The 18513-nt window shown below is 40.3% G+C and overlaps 1 protein-coding gene across 5 annotated transcripts in view; it reads right to left on the reverse strand.

The window, feature by feature from the left end:
- The window catches only part of LOC131352440 (rho GTPase-activating protein 21-like), an 85522-nt gene that overhangs the window by 9226 nt on the left and 57783 nt on the right, over positions 1-18513 (reverse strand). For 2 of the 5 annotated variants that reach the window (XM_058388603.1, XM_058388593.1), the window contains 12 exons: positions 17796-17888; positions 16668-16746; positions 16112-16166; positions 15880-15903; positions 13173-14907; positions 5924-6052; positions 5729-5831; positions 3210-3249; positions 2747-2866; positions 1554-1850; positions 1135-1199; positions 794-933 (listed from right to left, as the gene is read on the reverse strand). In XM_058388603.1, the coding sequence (XP_058244586.1) occupies positions 794-933; positions 1135-1199; positions 1554-1850; positions 2747-2866; positions 3210-3249; positions 5729-5831; positions 5924-6052; positions 13173-14907; positions 15880-15903; positions 16112-16166; positions 16668-16746; positions 17796-17888 (2880 nt within the window). Of the gene's footprint in view, positions 1-793; positions 934-1134; positions 1200-1553; positions 1851-2746; positions 2867-3209; positions 3250-5728; positions 5832-5923; positions 6053-13172; positions 14908-15163; positions 15434-15879; positions 15904-16111; positions 16167-16667; positions 16747-17795; positions 17889-18513 lie in introns of those variants that run through there. The other 3 variants (XM_058388601.1, XM_058388604.1, XM_058388605.1) reach the window with 3 other exon arrangements.

Raw genomic sequence — 18513 nt, forward strand, 5'->3', positions numbered from 1 at the left:
TTTATGTGAAAATTTGTGTAGAATTTTATGCTGCTTCTTAGTTTTAAATCAAACTAAAACTAAAAACTAAAAAATGTCAAAGATATAATGATCTCCAAGAAATCGAAGGAAACAATGACTGTAAAATAATTCATCATTATATTGATATTATATAACATCATTTTGCTTTACTTTATCCTAAATTTCATAAGTTTTACATTTAGTGTTTTTTTCCATCTTGGAAAAGACAAAAATAAATAAATAAATAAATAAATAAATAAATAAATAAATAAATAAATAATAAAAAAGCAAACAAACACAAATGAAAATGAGGGGGAAATGTGTTCTAAAATGTAGGATTTTATCATTTTAACATTAAATCTGCTGATTTCAAAAATAAATAAATAAATAAATAAATAAATAAATAAATAAATAAATAAATAAATAAATGCAAACAAACAAATAAATGAAAATGAGGGGAAATATTTTTGAAAAAGTAGGATTTCATAATTTTAACATTAATCTGCTAATTTCAATTATAATAAATGAATAAATAAATAAATAAATAAATAAATAAATAAATAAATAAATAAATAGTTTAATCAACCAGTTAATTGATCAATCAATTATTATTTAAAACACATAATGACAATATCTCAGTAAAAGTTTACTGTCATAATTCATCACATTATAGATGTTATATCGTCACTTTGCCCAGCTTTATTCCTTATTTTATCCTCTCCCTCAGGTTCAGCCTGATACAGAGCGTGAGATGACCACAGGAGTGTTTAAGACAGAGATCTAACAGCTCTACCTCTGTGTGTGATCCTCCTCTCCTGCTCCTTGTGGGGTGAGTGAGGACTCGGGGTCTTGTTTCCCCCCAGCAGGGTGTGTCTGATACTCAGAGACTGACGAGACGACCTCGGGGACGGCTCGGTCTTACTGCTGGTTGGACTGAAACACACACACACACAACCCCAGTGTGCAACTGAAAGGTTAATAATGTAGTGCTGCATGAATAACACTGTGTGTGTGTGTGTGTGTGTGTGTGGTGCTGTTAAAGGAAGATAATCAGTGACAGTGTGGTGATGAAGAGTGAGAATAAAGTGATGTTGCTAGCAGGTGAAGTGAAGAAGCAGCTCACGCTCTCCTCACCTCATCAGAGTGTTGTACTCCTTGATTTTGCGGTTGATGAGGTCGGTGCTGGTAATCAGGGCGTTCTAAAGGGGAAAAAACAGGAATATGTCACAGCTATGACAGAACTGAGAAGGAAACATAGCTAGAACCTTCTTTATTATTCGCTATCACAGCAGTGTTTGTGACACACACACATCATTTGGTGGCGAAGTCTTGATGTGGAAAGTGTTTGTTCTTGAAAAGATTGTAATCATTCCTTTGCTATAAGATATCTAGATTTACAGTCATTATTATGACTGTTATTATTATTATTATTATTATATCATAAACATTGTAATAAATTGTCACATTTTGCTGTTAAATTTTAGTATTTAATCTTTCAATTCCAGGACATTTATTTAAATGTAAGTGATCAGTGTTGAAACAGCATGCTGTACCTCCTCATCCAGGTTGCTGTTCTCCTGTATGGCTCGTATCCAGGCCAGCATGTCCTCTCTGTCCTCAGCCTGGAACAGGTACTCGCAGTCGGACGTGGTCAGCCTCAGCACGTTCTTCCTCTTGGTGTCACTGTAGGAGATGTCGATCAGACAGGCCTTAATGCTGATGGATAAAGGCTCCTCCTCTGTGTGCGAGTTTGGGGTTTGCCCCTCCTTTTTGTCCTTATATAGATAGAGGGCGTGGCCACGGAGCACAGCATACATCTGTTTCCACGGCCGCATGCCACCGCCTATGCGCTGAGAAGAAATAAACACGTACACACACTAATGTTAAACTGGAAATATATTAAGAGAATAATTACTGATACATCAGTGTGTGTGTGTGTGTGTAGGGAAAAATCTGTTTCAAGTTAATAAAACTCAGTGTTGTGCTGTTATAGTAAAATAATCAACTACACCATGGTATAATGAAGCAGAGTTACTGTTACCAGAGCAACCATACCATACTGTGACCATGAATTTGTTTTTTATTTATTTATTTTTATTTTTTCATTCATTCTCTTTCCCTCTCTCTCTCTCTCTTCCTGAAGACATCTATAAACACCACATAAACACTCCATTTTCCCTAAATCAGCAATTGACCACATCACTCTGACAGAGCTGTTGCCATAGAAACGATCATGCCATAAATGACAAGGTATCAGAAAACAAAATCATAAATAAATAAATAAATAAATAAATAAATAAATAAATAAATAACTCTTTCTATGCTGTTATAGAAAACTAATCAACCTCTCCTGACCAATCGGAACCAGCCCCTTTGCTAACATTTATCGCAACTTCTGAAATGTTTATGTAGCTTTACAGTCGCTGCAGCACACACACACACCTGCTTCTCATTACATCGAAAACACACAAATCTGTGTTATATCATTCAGCATGACATGAAAACGTGTCTAAATTCCACTGGAGTTGTGGTTTATGGATTTCCAGAAGATTAAATCTATAACTAGAGTAGAATTCAGCTACTGAAGTGTTGATACTGTGTTGTATCACGTTGCATCTTCGTATCATATCACACAAGCTTAAATCATTTCACATCGAACCGTTTCTGTGTCAACTTTCCCACAGAAATGTCTTTATAGATTAGAATATACATAGAAAGTGTGTGTGTGTGTGTGTGTGTGTGGTACCTTGCCCTTGTCTGAGCTGAACTGGCGGAAGTGCAGGACTCCCTCCTTAGTAGCGTGAACAAAGACGTCAGACAAAGAGTTTCTCCTTGAGCCAGAATCTTCTGAGGACCGATCCACAGTCTGTAATAGCACACACACACACACACACACACACACATAATATTGTATGGATGAACATAAATATTGTAGCGAGTCTGTTTGCTTGAAATGTTCTCTTCTTGTTTTGTGTGTGTGTGTGTGTGTGTGTGTGTGTATGACAGCAAACATTTCTACACCTGAACCAAAAATATCAGGAACAAATTATATGACACCCTCATCATCATCATCATCATCATCATAATCATTATCTTCAGCATCATTTCATTGTGAAGCGATCTGGTGTTACCTGCATTATAAACAGATGTCAAATGGAAGACACACACACACACACACACACACACACAATCATGGTGTCTTTACTCACCTTCCTAAGTCCTCTCAGACCGATGTGCTTTATCAGTGTCCTGCAGAAAGGGACAGAGGGACACATTATGAGTCACACAAATGTGACAAGTGTCATTATTGTGAACACAGTTAATTAGCATTAATGCACACCTGTAACTAATGTAATGTCTAACATCACTAATAAAACACTGTCATTAGTGAAACACTCCACTTTTAGTAGCGAAACACCACATCTGTCACTAGTTAAACACCACATCTGTCATTAGTGACACGTCACACCTGTCATTAAAAAAATTTCACACTGACCAATACTGAAACACCACACTGTCATTCAGGAAACACGACAGGAAATGATACACCTGTCATTAGTACAATGCTGTCATTAATGCTTCTTTTACGCAAACATTACTGTGACTTCAATTAAACAGAATATCACTCTCAAACAGCTTCATCCATCAGGCTGTCAGGATGCTGAACTCTGTCCATCATGTCCCTCCTCCCATACCTACTCCTGGACTCTGAAACCACAGCTCACCCACACTTTGCGCATTAGACACTTTATACTGTCGACAAAATTCTATACACACTGGACTGTTTACAAACACTTGTTCTAACATTACATTTTCAGCATACATGCACAAACTATTTCAATCTCACACTGTTTTGCACTTTACACCTACAGTCTTATTGCACTACTCACACTGCTGCTATTGTACATATTGTACATGCTGTTTTTCTATCTAACTTTTTTTGAAGTTTACATTTATCTTCATGTTTATGTTTATGTTTATGTTCATCTATCTTCAGCTTATTTGCACCTTGAATATATTTGCATATTAATAGAATTCACTGTTTACACTTACTCAGATATACACTATATTGCCAAAAGTATTCGCTCACCCATCCAAATAATCAGAATCAGGTGTTCCAATCACTTCCATGGCCACAGGTGTATAAAATCAAGCACCTAGGCATGCAGACTGTTTTTACAAACATTTGTGAAAGAATGGGTCGCTCTCAGGAGCTCAGTGAATTCCAGCGTGGAACTGTGATAGGATGCCACCTGTGCAACAAATCCAGTCGTGAAATTTCCTCGCTCCTAAATATTCCACAGTCAACTGTCAGCTGTATTATAAGAACGTGGAAGTGTTTGGGAACGACAGCAACTCGTAAACTGTACGTAAACTGACGGAGCGGGGTCAGCGGATGCTGAGGCGCATAGTGCGAAGAGGTCTCCAACTTTCTGCAGAGTCAATCGCTACAGACCTCCAAACTTCATGTGGCCTTCAGATGAGCTCAAGAACAGTGCGCAGAGAGCTTCATGGAATGGGTTTCCATGGCTGAGCAGCTGCATCCAAGCCATACATCACCAAGTGCAATGCAAAGCATCGGATGCAGTGGTGTAAAGCACGCCGCCACTGGACTCTAGAGCAGTGGAGACGCGTTCTCTGGAGTGACGAATCGCGCTTCTCCATCTGGCAATCTGATGGACGAGTCTGGGTTTGGCGGTTGCCAGGAGAACGGTACTTGTCTGACTGCATTGTGCCAAGTGTAAAGTTTGGTGGAGGGGGGATTATGGTGTGGGGTTGTTTTTCAGGAGCTGGGCTTGGCCCCTTAGTTCCAGTGAAAGGAACTCTGAATGCTTCAGCATACCAAGACATTTTGGACAATTCCATGCTCCCAACTTTGTGGGAACAGTTTGGAGCTGGCCCCTTCCTCTTCCAACATGACTGTGCACCAGTGACCAAAGCAAGGTCCATAAAGACATGGATGACAGAGTCTGGTGTGGATGAACTTGACTGGCCTGCACAGAGTCCTGACCTCAACCCGATAGAACACCTTTGGGATGAATTAGAGCGGAGACTGAGAGCCAGGCCTTCTCGTCCAACATCAGTGTGTGACCTCACAAATGCGCTTCTGGAAGAATGGTCAAAAATTCCCTTTGGATTCCTATGGATTAGGAATGGGATGTCACTTAAGTTCATATGCGAGTCAAGGCAGGTGAGCGAATACTTTTGGCAATATAGTGTATATCATTCAGAAGTTCAATTTATTTTTCACTGGTTTATTTATATCTATTTATTATAAGTATACTGCTGGTACCGTCACAAATCTGTTCTTTGTTGCACTGACTGTAGCTGTAACTGTAAGTACAATGTTAATACTGACAAGAGAAGAGAAGCGGTATTTCGATTCCTCTGTATGTCTGCACATATGATGGTACTGACAATAAAGAAAACCTTGAACCTTGAACTAAACATGTGGAATATCAAATCTGTCTACGGTCATAAAGAACCGTAATTAATATAAAGTATGCAGCTCTTCACATCATGATTATTATTATTATTATTATTTAAAAAAAAGACTGTGTATTTCCTCATTGTTAATACATTAGGTAACGATTCTGACGTTACAAAGCTGTACAGAAGTTCAGAGATCAAATGTTAAAGCATTCATTAAAGTGCTGTAACATCATTAGATAAAAGAAACGAAGGTCAAAAAATCTCCTGAAATTATTCCAGAGTAGAGAAAACTTACCCTTGTCCTTTATCCCTGTAGGTGTCCAGTCCCTCATCGTAGGACTTGGAGCGCTCCGTTTTGGTGCCAGAATCCGAATCCTGAACCATGAACCTCAACGAGTCTGTATGCGCATACACACACACCACACACACAGGTTATAACCTGCTCACCGGGTATACAGTTACTGGTGACTTCACCTATTTGTAATGTCACCTTGGCCATGAGAGAGCTGGCGGTGAAGGATAGCAGAGGAGGAGGCGGGGCTTGGAGGAATGGCCGAGATGATGGTGCAAACGGGGAAGTGTGTGTCATCGAGATCGGCGCTGGGGCTGGACGGCTCGTCTATGGAAAAACAGAGCGGAGAGAAGGTAGGGAGGTGTTTAACAGCTTTAACAGCTCCGTATGCTGGAAAGAGGAGTTTCTACATAACTATTACATCACAAGAACGGTCTAACATTTTATTCTAGGTTTGTAAAACTGTCTTATTGTCTTTACCTCACACCTATTGGGTTGTATTTAATCCACATTTAACCCTGCACACGTTTTCACTGAGATGAGTATACACAATGCTAGCTTCAAATATGTCCAGTAAAAAAAAAAAGCCTCAAACTCTCCCAGGACGTCAGACCTCCATCTATAACACACACAGCTCGCTTTATCACATTTAAGTTTGATTTGATTTACTGTAAGTGCTCTGTTTTAATAACTAGCTTTGTTCTCAGATTAGCAAAGCAAGCTAAATGATGGCTCTCTGCCACTTCCTTCCTGGAGTTTTATTTTGAATTGATCATTTTTAGATTTTCGGGACTTTTTAACTAGAAAAGCGCTCAAAACTAAATAAATAAGAATTCACTTTGCTTATAGGAATTCTACAGAGACAAGTCAAACATGACAACTTACCCCAGGAAAAAACAAAAAGAGCATCCTTCTAACTTACAGTGACATCTTCCAAAACCTGGTTCTGGTAGCTGTCAGGTCTTACTGCAGTCAGATGAACAGGACGTGACAAATTCTGGAGCGGAATGTTGTTTTATTTTGTATTTCTCTCTACACGTGTTTAGGGGCTGGTCAGACATGACAGGATATGATTAATTCATTTTTTTTGGTTTGTGTGTTTCATAACAGGTTTAGAAACTAAAGATGAAAGTGAAATTAAATCTGAAGAAACTTTATATACAGTAGGGTGGTTCCAAAGACACGCCCTCATCCAGAGTCACTTCTGAACACAGAGTCATCCTCACCACCTTCCTTTCAGTAGACCAACAGCTTAACCAGTGAGCTACTGAGCTAGCGTCTGAGAGCCAGACCTGATTTACATAACATTTAAATGTAGGTTGATGACGATGAGACAGTCTGGTGTTGCGTAAATTCCGCACATCACTTGATAATGAGTCACACCCATGTGCTTGTGTTTACTGGTGAGCAATGTGCTTATACAGTAAGATACCAGTTTATATTGATAAATGATCTATAAACTGTAGATGAGTATAAAATAAAAATATATTTCGTGATATCTACTGATAAAAACTAACATCATTTTATATACGGATATTTTTTCCTGATGTATTTGGACTCAGACCCAGTATATATTCTTTTTATACAGTTTAAGCTCAAATTATTCATATCATTTATATAAAGTACAATACAGGTAAAACATATGAAAGTGCTTATGGCTGTAATCTATTTCTTCTCTCCTGTAAGGACTCTCACAACCTGAATACTGTAATATACACAATTTATATTTGATACTTATTAAATATTAATGTATGTATAATGTAAATCCTATAAATGCATTATAAAAGCATTTTAAAATGGATATATTGATAAATTGACACAATCGCAGCACTCAGGTCCGTCCATTCAAATTCCCTGGTCACTACAGACTACAACACACACCAGCAGCACCTGCTGCCAAACACACACACACACACACACACACACTCAACACAAACTGCATGAATTAATGCTCAGCATGTCCCACCTGAACTTGCGATAATGTACTGTAATTTGACCTTAATATTATTAAATACATAATAAATACTACATTTTTATCGGTTACTAAAAGTAATTTAAATCTAGAGATGGCTGACCCAATAAAGTTAAATTTTATATATATATTTTTTACTATTGAAAAATATTTTAGTTAATTAATTAATTTACTTACATGTTTATTTTTATTTATTTATTTATACATTTATACATTTATGTACTGACACATTTGTTTATCTTTATTTATTTATTTACTTTTTTGTTTATTTACTTATTTATTCATTTATTTACTTACTTGTTTGTTTATTTATTTATTTATTTGTTTGTTTGTTTATTTATTGCTTGCCAGAAAGTTACATTGTCTACATCCACAAGCTTGTGCTTGTTGTGATTTTTCTGTGAAAGGAAGAGCTTTTTGTTTTTGTCCTAAATAACAGAGGGAAGAGGAAGTGATTAATTCCTGCGCTGGGTTTAGAGAAGCAGGTGAGTGTCAGAGTCACGGTGTTTGACGCCAGACAGAGAGGTGAGTGTGTTGGAGCGCTCGAGTCCAGACAGGCCCTGCGGGTTCTCACACTTCCACATCATCGGCGTGGAAAATGGAAATCCAGGCTGACTGTAGAGCCGAGATCTGCCCAAAAATTCAGCCACATCACACCCTTCACACGTGATGTGTGACTGCGGCGATGACAAACTCCACAAGCAGGCTGACAGTAAACTCAGTAGAATCAATTAAATTCCTGTCACTGTGAGACATTTGTACACATTTCTTACTTTAAAATACTCAGTGTGTTTACATTCTGCTGCACTTTATATTCTATATTATCAGACATCCTGTGACATTTTAACACACTCTCATTACACTGACTAGGCATAACATTATGACCACCTGCCTAATATTGTGTTGGTTCCCCTTATGCTGCCAAAACAGCCCTGACCCGTCCTGCACTGTGTATTCTGACCCCTTTCTATCAGAACCAGCATTAACTTCTTCAGCAGTTTGTGCAACAGTAGCTCGTCTGTTGGATCGGATCACACGGGCCAGCCTTTAAAAAAGGTCACTCATCTTTAAAAACTTGACAAAATCTAGAAAGGTCTGGGATATGTCTGGTCCAGTGGAGAGTTACATTCCTTCTGCTCAATAATTTGGATAAATGTGTGTGAAGGATAAACCACAGAAGATGAACAGAGCAGTCAAGCTATGGAGGATTAGCTGATCAGCTGTGACACGGTAACGGTCAATCGTTCACAAGGTTAGTGACCCACCAGGAGTGAAAGGAACATCAGTTTGCTGATAAAACAGTGGCAGTGAAATCAAAAGGAACCTGTGTGAAACCTGAGGATACTTTCATTTAATGTGAACTAAACCGTTCATGATTCTGCCCCGGTTGACCCACACACTCTACATCCGTCCAGCACTCATTCTAATAGCCAGAGCTTCCTGTTCTCATTAACCAACACTCTTTATGTTGATTTGTTTCAACTGTTGCTCAGCTTTCCCATCCCATATAGAGTATGATAAGAGCTTCCTGTTCTCTCTGGTGGCTGTTTCTCTGCTACATGCTTCCTCTTTAAAGTTGTTGGTTTTCCCCTGGCTCTAGTGGTTTTACTGGTTCCTCGTCATCTTGCATTATTTTTCCATTTTGACTTCTGGTTTGTGAATAAGGGTTATATCATCATGGTGTTTGTAATATGGGTTTTAGATGTACCTTGCTGCAAAATTGATGATATAATGATACGGAATAACCCAAATAAAACAGAATGATTCAACGCTCTTCCCGCATCTCAGTCGAGCAAACCAAGTGTAACACTGGAATGTGATTTATGGAGGATAGTGCTGTAGAGAACCGCGCTGTAATCACACCTCACTGCTGCATATTTTTGTCTGTTTTATCGTCAGAAACAAATAGTTGGACCAATAGGGTTGGGTTTTATGGAGATGGTTGGTGTGTGATGGTGTGTGCGATGTTTGATGATGAATGCTGGGGTGCTGTGGTGTGCATTGAACTGTGGTGGTATGTAATGGTGTGTATTGGTGAATGTTGGTGTGTGATGGTGTGTCATGGTGTGTGATGGTGTGTATTGGTGTGTGATGGTGTGTATTGGTGTGTGATGGTGTGTATTGGTATGTGATGGTGTGTCATGGTGTGTGATGGTGTGTATTGTGTGATGGTCTGTATTTGTGTGTGATGGTGTGTATTGGTATGTGATGGTGTGTCATGGTGTGTGATGGTGTGTATTGTGTGATGGTCTGTATTTGTGTGTGATGGTGTGTATTGGTGTGTGATGGTGTGTATTGTGTGATGGTCTGTATTTGTGTGTGATGGTGTGTATTGGTGTGTGATGGTGTGTATTGGTATGTGATGGTGTGTCATGGTGTGTGATGGTGTGTATTGTGTGATGGTCTGTATTTGTGTGTGATGGTGTGTATTGGTGTGTGATGGTGTGTATTGTGTGATGGTCTGTATTTGTGTGTGATGGTGTGTATTGGTGTGTGATGGTGTGTATTGGTATGTGATGGTGTGTCATGGTGTGTGATGGTGTGTATTGTGTGATGGTCTGTATTTGTGTGTGATGGTGTGTATTGGTGTGTGATGGTGTGTATTGGTATGTGATGGTGTGTATTGGTATGTGATGGTGTGTCATGGTGTGTGATGGTGTGTATTGTGTGATGGTCTGTATTTGTGTGTGATGGTGTGTCATGGTGTGTGATGGTGTGTATTGTGTGATGGTCTGTATTTGTGTGTGATGGTGTGTATTGGTGTGTGATGGTGTGTCATGGTGTGTGATGGTGTGTATTGTGTGATGGTCTGTATTTGTGTGTGATGGTGTGTATTGGTGTGTGATGGTGTGTATTGTGTGATGGTCTGTATTTGTGTGTGATGGTGTGTATTGGTATGTGATGGTGTGTCATGGTGTGTGATGGTGTGTATTGTGTGATGGTCTGTATTTGTGTGTGATGGTGTGTATTGGTGTGTGATGGTGTGTATTGTGTGATGGTCTGTATTTGTGTGTGATGGTGTGTATTGGTGTGTGATGGTGTGTATTGGTATGTGATGGTGTGTCATGGTGTGTGATGGTGTGTATTGTGTGATGGTCTGTATTTGTGTGTGATGGTGTGTATTGGTGTGTGATGGTGTGTATTGGTGTGTGATGGTGTGTATTGTGTGATGGTCTGTATTTGTGTGTGATGGTGTGTATTGGTGTGTGATGGTGTGTATTGGTGTGTGATGGTGTGTATTGTGTGATGGTCTGTATTTGTATGTGATGGTGTGTATTTGTGTGTATTGGTGTGTATTGGTGTGTGATAGTAAGCAGTGGTGTTTGAGGTGAATGTTTGTATGTGATGGTGTGTATTTGTGTGTGATGGTGTGTATTTGTGTGTGATGGTGTGTATTGGTGTGTGATGGTGTGTATTGGTGTGTGATAGTAAGCAGTGGTGTTTGAGGTGAATGTTTGTATGTGATGGTGTGTATTTGTGTGTGATGGTGTATATTGGTGTGTGATGGTGTGTATTGGTGTGTGATAGTAAGCAGTGGTGTTTGAGGTGAATGTTTGTATGTGATGGTGTGTATTTGTGTGTGATGGTGTGTATTGGTGAATGTTGGTATGTGATGGTGTGTATTTGTGTGTGATGGTGTGTATTGGTGAATGTTGGTGTGTGATGGTGTGTCATGGTGTGTGATGGTGTGTATTGGTGTGTGATGGTGTGTATTGTGTGATGGTCTGTATTTGTGCGTGATGGTGTGTATTGGTGTGTGATGGTGTGTCATGGTGTGTGATGGTGTGTATTGGTGTGTGATGGTGTGTATTGGTGTGTGATGGTGTGTATTGTGTGATGGTCTGTATTGGTGTGTGATGGTGTGTATTGGTGTGTGATGGTGTGTATTGGTGTGTGATGGTGTGTATTTGTGTGTGATGGTGTGTATTGGTGTGTGATGGTCTGTATTGGTGTGTGATGGTGTGTATTGGTGTGTGATGGTGTGTATTGGTGTGTGATAGTAAGCAGTGGTGTTTGAGGTGAATGTTTGTATGTGATGGTGTGTATTTGTGTGTGATGGTGTGTATTTGTGTGTGATGGTGTGTATTGGTGTGTGATGGTGTGTATTGGTGTGTGATGGTGTGTATTGGTGTGTGATGGTGTGTATTGGTGTGTGATAGTAAGCAGTGGTGTTTGAGGTGAATGTTTGTATGTGATGGTGTGTATTTGTGTGTGATGGTGTGTATTGGTGTGTGATGGTGTGTATTGATGTGTGATGTTAAGTGGTGGTATTTGAGGTGAATGTTGGTGTGTATTGGTGTGTGTTGGTAAGTGGTGGTATTTTAGGTGAATGTTGGTGTGTATTGGTGTGTGTTGGTAAGTGGTGGTATTTTAGGTGAATGTTAGTGTGTATTGGTGTGTGAAAGTGTGCATTAGTTTATATAGTTAAGTGGTGGTATTTGAGGTGTATGTTGGTGTGTATTGGTGTGTGATGGTGTGTATTGGTGTGTTATGGTGTGTATTGGTATGTGAAAGTGTGTATTGGTGTGTGTTGGTAAGTGGTGGTATTTTAGGTGAATGTTAGTGTGTGAAAGTGTGCATTAGTTTATATAGTTAAGTGGTGGTATTTGAGGTGTATGTTGGTGTGTATTGGTGTGTGATGGTGTGTATTGGTATGTGATGGTGTGTATTGATGTGTGATGTTAAGTGGTGGTATTTGAGGTGAATGTTGGTGTGTGATAGTGTGCATTGGTGTGTGAAAGTGTGCATTGGTGTGTGAAAGTGTGTATAAGTGTGATGGTGTGTACTGGTGTGTGAAAGTGTGTATTTGTTTATGAAGGTAAGTGGTGGTGTGTGCTAGTGAATCTGAGTTTTAGCGTGCACTGGAGAGGAAGTGCTGCTATATTAGGTTCCCACTATGTGTTTGTACAGGCAGCTGCATTTTTCTCATACCTCAAACACACTCTGCATTACGAAATCCACTCCAACATTTCCTGGAATGTGCTGCTGTTTTGTAATGCCAAACACCTAACACATGACTAGCTGCTCTCAGGTTTCAGTTTTAAAAGCTTAAGAACTTTAGAGAAGAGCTTTAATATGTAAAAGTAATAACAGGATCCTTTTTCCCGGCAGTCCGGGGACACTCTTGATACTGTCATATGATCTGTCCTACATCCCAATACACACACCTATAACATTATATGTCATCACTCTGATCTGGGGTGTTTATTAAACCTGCCATGCTTCATATGACTGAACTCATGTTGGTGCTGAAATAACACTGAGCATCAGGGCCTAATCTTCTGATCCTTGTGCTTTCATTCAAAAAAATAGTATGTTTATAAAAGCAGTACTAAATCAAATGAAACATTACAATATCTATTCAAGAAAATATCTAAGAATGCAAAGTAGTAAGCATGACCATTATCTCTTGTTAAAGTATTGCAGATATGATCTGGCCAGTCGTAACTATCATTCGATTAAATTAAGGCTTACCAATGAAGGGGATAGAGTCGAGCGACTCATGGAGTTGGCCGGATCCCAAGGGTTTGTATTCCTCTCCGAACCAGTGTGTGAACCCGTCTTGCACAGCATCGTTAGACCACCAACACTTTGTCGTCTTTGTGATATTCTCCACTCGACCTGCTCCATCACTCACAGCCTGGATGTAGGATGGGTGTCTGAGAGGTAAAGGACCTGACTTTTTTGTTTTCTCCCTCCTCACCACCACCACTGTAGCCTCAGCACCTTCGAGACCTTCCAGAACCGAGCCATTAGTGGCTACTGAAGACCCTTGCTGCTGTGTCCTTTGACTTTTGGAGCGGTCAGGACTGTCAGGTTGTTGTCCAGGAGACATGTGATTTGGCACAATGGCAGTTCTTTGGTTTTTTGTTGTCAACGAGGCTGTGGTGACACCCGTGTTTAAGGAAGCGAGAGCCTTGGCTACATAAGAGTCGTCCAGTATGGAGGTCTGAATAGGAAGCCCTGACTTAGAAGCAGCAGCGTTATCCAGACTCTCCACTCTGGGGCTTAGAATTGGATCAGTACCTTTACTTTTAGCATTTAGTCCTGGGAAACTGCCGTATCCACCCACCATGGTCCTTTGAGTCTGTGCCCCTTTGCCTAACGAGTGCAACTGCCTGCAGTCTCTGGTCTCTTCTCCCGTGCAAATAAGTGCCTTCTCCTCCGTCTCTGTCCTTCCATAAACCCTTCTGTCCAACAGCGACACCCTGCTCTCAGCCTGTCTGCCCAGGTAGTCGCAGGATCTTGCCCGAGGTTTGTTTGTGTTCTTTGTGGATGAAGGAAGCGCATCCTGTGATGCGCTCCGATGCCAGTTCCTTGATGTTGCTCGTTCCTTTACTTCCAGTCTTTCCTGAGACTTGCTGCATAGAGACTGGACTCCAGAATTTGCAGGACCTCGCTCATGACACATGCTCCTCTGCCTTGGCTGGGATCCATTCATGCCCTCTGTACTCGTGTTTGCTTTATTAGTTTGGCTTGCCGCCCGCAGGCTGTCCAGTCTTTCCTGGATGGTTCTACTACCATAGGTATAAAGGCGCTTGTTGTCGATGTACTCCTTGTAGGTGGTGTAATTTCTCCAGTCGATGTTCTGGTGCATTGGGGAGCAAGGAGATGATGCAATAGCTGGAGGAGAGGGCGTGAAAGGGCTCACGGCATGTCTACCGGAAGGCGTGGATGTGGAGCCAGGGTGAAACTGAGGAATGTGTGTGGAGAATCCCGGGGATTCTGACGGTCTTTTTGGTGTGTAGTGAAACTGCGTCCCTCTGGCAGAAGAAGGCGTGGTTTGGGATCTCGGACGGACCGAGGAAAGGTTTTCAAGGGACGAGGTACAAAGAGGCCTGTGATTAGTGTTTGCGCCATGCGGGTGAGGAGAACGTTCCAGAGAATCCGAAACCTCCGCCTCTGCTACCCGCACACTTTCATCATATACGCATGCAACAGTCTGGAGTTTGGAGACCTGGGAGCGAGGAGGAGATGGAGACAACTGTGTAATAGGGACTTCCACAGAATAGACAACATCAGAGCTTGGCTCCGCCCCTTGGGATAACACTCCGTGAGCTCCCGCGGGGGCAGACGGTTCATCGGTGTGCGTCATCCCTGATGGCTTAGGCTCTATCCGAGGGTAGCAGATAGGAGGAGGTTCTGGGATGTTCTGTGCATTTCCACTATATGCTTCATTCCCTTTGAGATATGCATCTTTGGAATAGGCCTAAAAAGTAGATAACAAATACTTAAAAGTTTTTTTGTTAATTATTGTTAATTTAAAAATAAGTTATAAAACACTGCTCTCATGCTTATCATGCTGTTAAATGAAAATAACAAGAACAGTACGGTGTGATGAAGCAGATGTACTGCTACCACCCTGACGTTACCACCCTTTAAACATGACCGAAGCAAGCAAGAAGAAGTGGGAGAGAAAACAACATCCAGCGACACTCTGGAGTAATTTTGAGGTTAATACTCACACACCCTTGGCTACGGTGAAAAAGAAGCACACACACATACGAGGACCGATCCAGAGTTCCCAGTAGCCAAAGCAAACACAGCTTCCACCATAACACTCATCGCATCCAGTGAAAATTATGAGCTAAAATCCAATCTGATTCCCATTCTAAGAATTCTTATTCTATATTAGAGCAGTAATGGAGGACTGGAGCAGAGCGCCGAAGTCCGTCTGTAAACTTCTCATCGGTCTAATGTGCGCTGTTTCCGTGAGTGTGTGTGAAATGCTCGCTCCGGCAGAAGTGAAAGCGAGTAAGCTATGTGTTGGACTTCTGCCATGGCAAATTTACCTGAGGTGTCAGGTTACATGAGTAATCTTTCTTCCTCTCACTATCTCTCTTTCTCTCTCTCTATCTGTTTATTAGCAACTTTATTAATCACTTAATAACTAATACAACTATTGATGAGCAATAAAAGATCTAGAACTCTGTCTTAATAGATAATCATTTAAACAATCTCTCCTCTGTATCTTTTCTTCTATCTCTCCTTCTCCTTTCATTTGTCTCTTTCAATTTCACTCACTCTCCATCTCTCTCTTCTTCACAGCTAAAAGAGAGACAGAGCTGCTTTATTCAGCACAGAAGACACGGACGTGGACGTAAAGACAGCAGACAAAACGATAACAAAAGTGATTAGAGAAAAGCAGACGCAACAGATGAGGAGCTGAAATCCAGCTTACCAGGGCTGTGATGTCCCGGGAGAACTGTGGGTCGAAAGACGGATGGCAGAAAAGAAAGGAAGCAATGAGAGAGGAGAAAAAAAGATCAGCCAGAGCTAGAATGGCCAGTCTAATGCAGGAAGAAAGAAGGCTGTACATACACACCAGTGTGTGTGTGTGTGTGTGTGTGAGAGTGAGAGAGAGAGAGAGAGAGAGAGAGAGAGAGAGAGAAGAGAATTTTTATAAAACTCACCAACTGCAAAATGTCTTCATCTTTAGGCATCACACAGAGCTCCAGAGACGTGTCACTGTGAGCAGGGAACAGAAACACAACCATCTATTCCTGACGATCCACAACAACAACTCAACACATCGAACAGTTTTGATGAACAGCCCATACACACCCACCCTCCCCCCACATACACAAACACACACACACAAACACACACACACACACACTAAAGTGCTGAGAGGAATTTCATCTGAAATTCTAAATGGGATGAAAAAAAAATACTCAGAGGAAATGATGCTGAGATAAGGTTAGGCTAAAGAGGCCACGCTTTCCAGCTCACTGGAGAACTGGTCAGAACTGATGTCTGAAAAAAAACGAGTGATTCATTCAAAACAAACTCCTCCACAAAGAAATGGGGGGGGGGGAAGAAAGAAAGAAAGAAAGAAAGAAAGAAAGAAAGAAAGAAAGAAAGAAAGAAAGAAAGAAAGAAAGAAAGAAAGAAAGAAAGAAAGAAAGAAAGAAAGAAAGAAAGAAAGAAAGAAAGAAAGAAAGAAAGAAAGAAAGAACAGTGCTTTACCTGTTCTGTATGAGTGCTATGACTTGTGAGTATGTTTTCCCGATGATGCTCTCACCGTTCACCTTCACTATACGATCACCTGAGAACCAAAAGAACACAATACTCCGTAAATCTGCAACTTTACCTACAAAACCTGACCATTTTAGCATTTATTCGAATTTTTATTTCACATTACACAAACCTACAAATGAAGTTTTGCATAATTTGCATGCACATGATTACTTTTTGCAAATTCAGCACCCCAACTGAATCACTTGGCCCATGGTGAATCACAGAGTACCTGTTCTGAATAATCTGGTACCCATATTAAATTCTCTACATATGATGAATCATTTGGTGCCCACCATGAATCATTTGATTGACTTTGTGCCCAATATGACTCACTTTGTAACCCCAATGAATCAGTTGGTATCCGTGCTGAATCATTTTGTGCTAAAAATGACTCACTTAATGCCCATGATGTATCATTTAATGCACAGAATGAATCATTGGATGCCCATAAAGAATCACCTGGTTCATTTTCTGCCTACAATGAATCAGATATTACTCATGATGGATCATTTTGTGCCCATGATGAATCCCTTGATTCCCTTAATGTCTTATTAACTGCTCATAAAGACTCACTTTGTACCCTTCACCTGCTGCTCATCATAAATCACTTGTTTCAATTAATGCAATAAATAAATTATTTATTGACTAAAATGAATCAATAATGTCATGATTCAGTCAATTTGTACCCATAATGACTCACTTCCTGCCCATAATAACTCATTTATTGTTAAAAATAAATCACTTGGTGATGATAATGAATCAATTGGTTTACTTGGTACCAAAAATACATCACTTATTGCCCATGATGAATCATTTGCTGCCTAAAATGATTCACCTGGTTAAATTGGTTCCCAGAATGACTCAATTATTCCCTTAATGATTTACTTTACACTGCACTTTAAATCATTACCCAGAGGCCCAAGAAAAACCTCTTGAGGTCCAATAACAATCTCTTTATATCCAAAATCACTCATACTCAGTAATTTAGTAGCACAGCACCGTTAAGACGGAGACAGGTTTATTCCTTGTCTGCCACATGTGGTGCTCAGAGATGGAGAGAAGTCATGTTCACGCTACCCGTGCAAAGCCCGGCTTGGTGGGCGGAGCCTCCCTCCTTCACCTGCTTCACAAAGATAGTGTCCATCGGCTCAAGACGACATCGCGGCCTCCCTAAACATGAGAAAAGAAAAAGAAAACTCAAATGGTGGTGGATGAAATCGTCTCTTTAGTGTTATTATTAATAATGAAAGAAACAAATACTGCAACATTAGCAATCTGTGGAGTCCAATATCCTTTGGCAAATAGCACCCCCTATGGCCAATTCCTGCCAAATCACATTAACTTACATTCAAATTAGCACAAGAATTTAATCTACCAAATTTCAGCTCTACAGTTTTAGAGAAGCAGCCACTTAAACTTAGCCCCACCCTTATGAATAATCACAGCTTCTATAAAGATTTAAGTTAAATGCATTTGAAATATTCAAGAAGCTAAATGAATTTAGCTTGTGTGTTTATAAGGCAGATCATGTTCAGTGAATGGAACTGGCTCTGTCAATGAAGAATCATTTGGTGGACAAGATGAATCATTTGGAGCCCATAATCGATCACAGGGCATACCACAATCAGCCACTTGGTTTGTAAAGTCAGTGGTCAATGGGCACCAACAAGGAATCATTTGGTGGTCATAATGAATCATTGGTTGTCCATAACAAATAATGTGGACTCACTTTCTGTTCATAATTTATCATAAGGAACCATTTGATACCCATTATGAATCATTTGGTGCCCATGAT

The sequence above is a fragment of the Hemibagrus wyckioides genome, linkage group LG01, assembly GCF_019097595.1.
Source record: "Hemibagrus wyckioides isolate EC202008001 linkage group LG01, SWU_Hwy_1.0, whole genome shotgun sequence".
NCBI lineage: Eukaryota > Metazoa > Chordata > Actinopteri > Siluriformes > Bagridae > Hemibagrus > Hemibagrus wyckioides.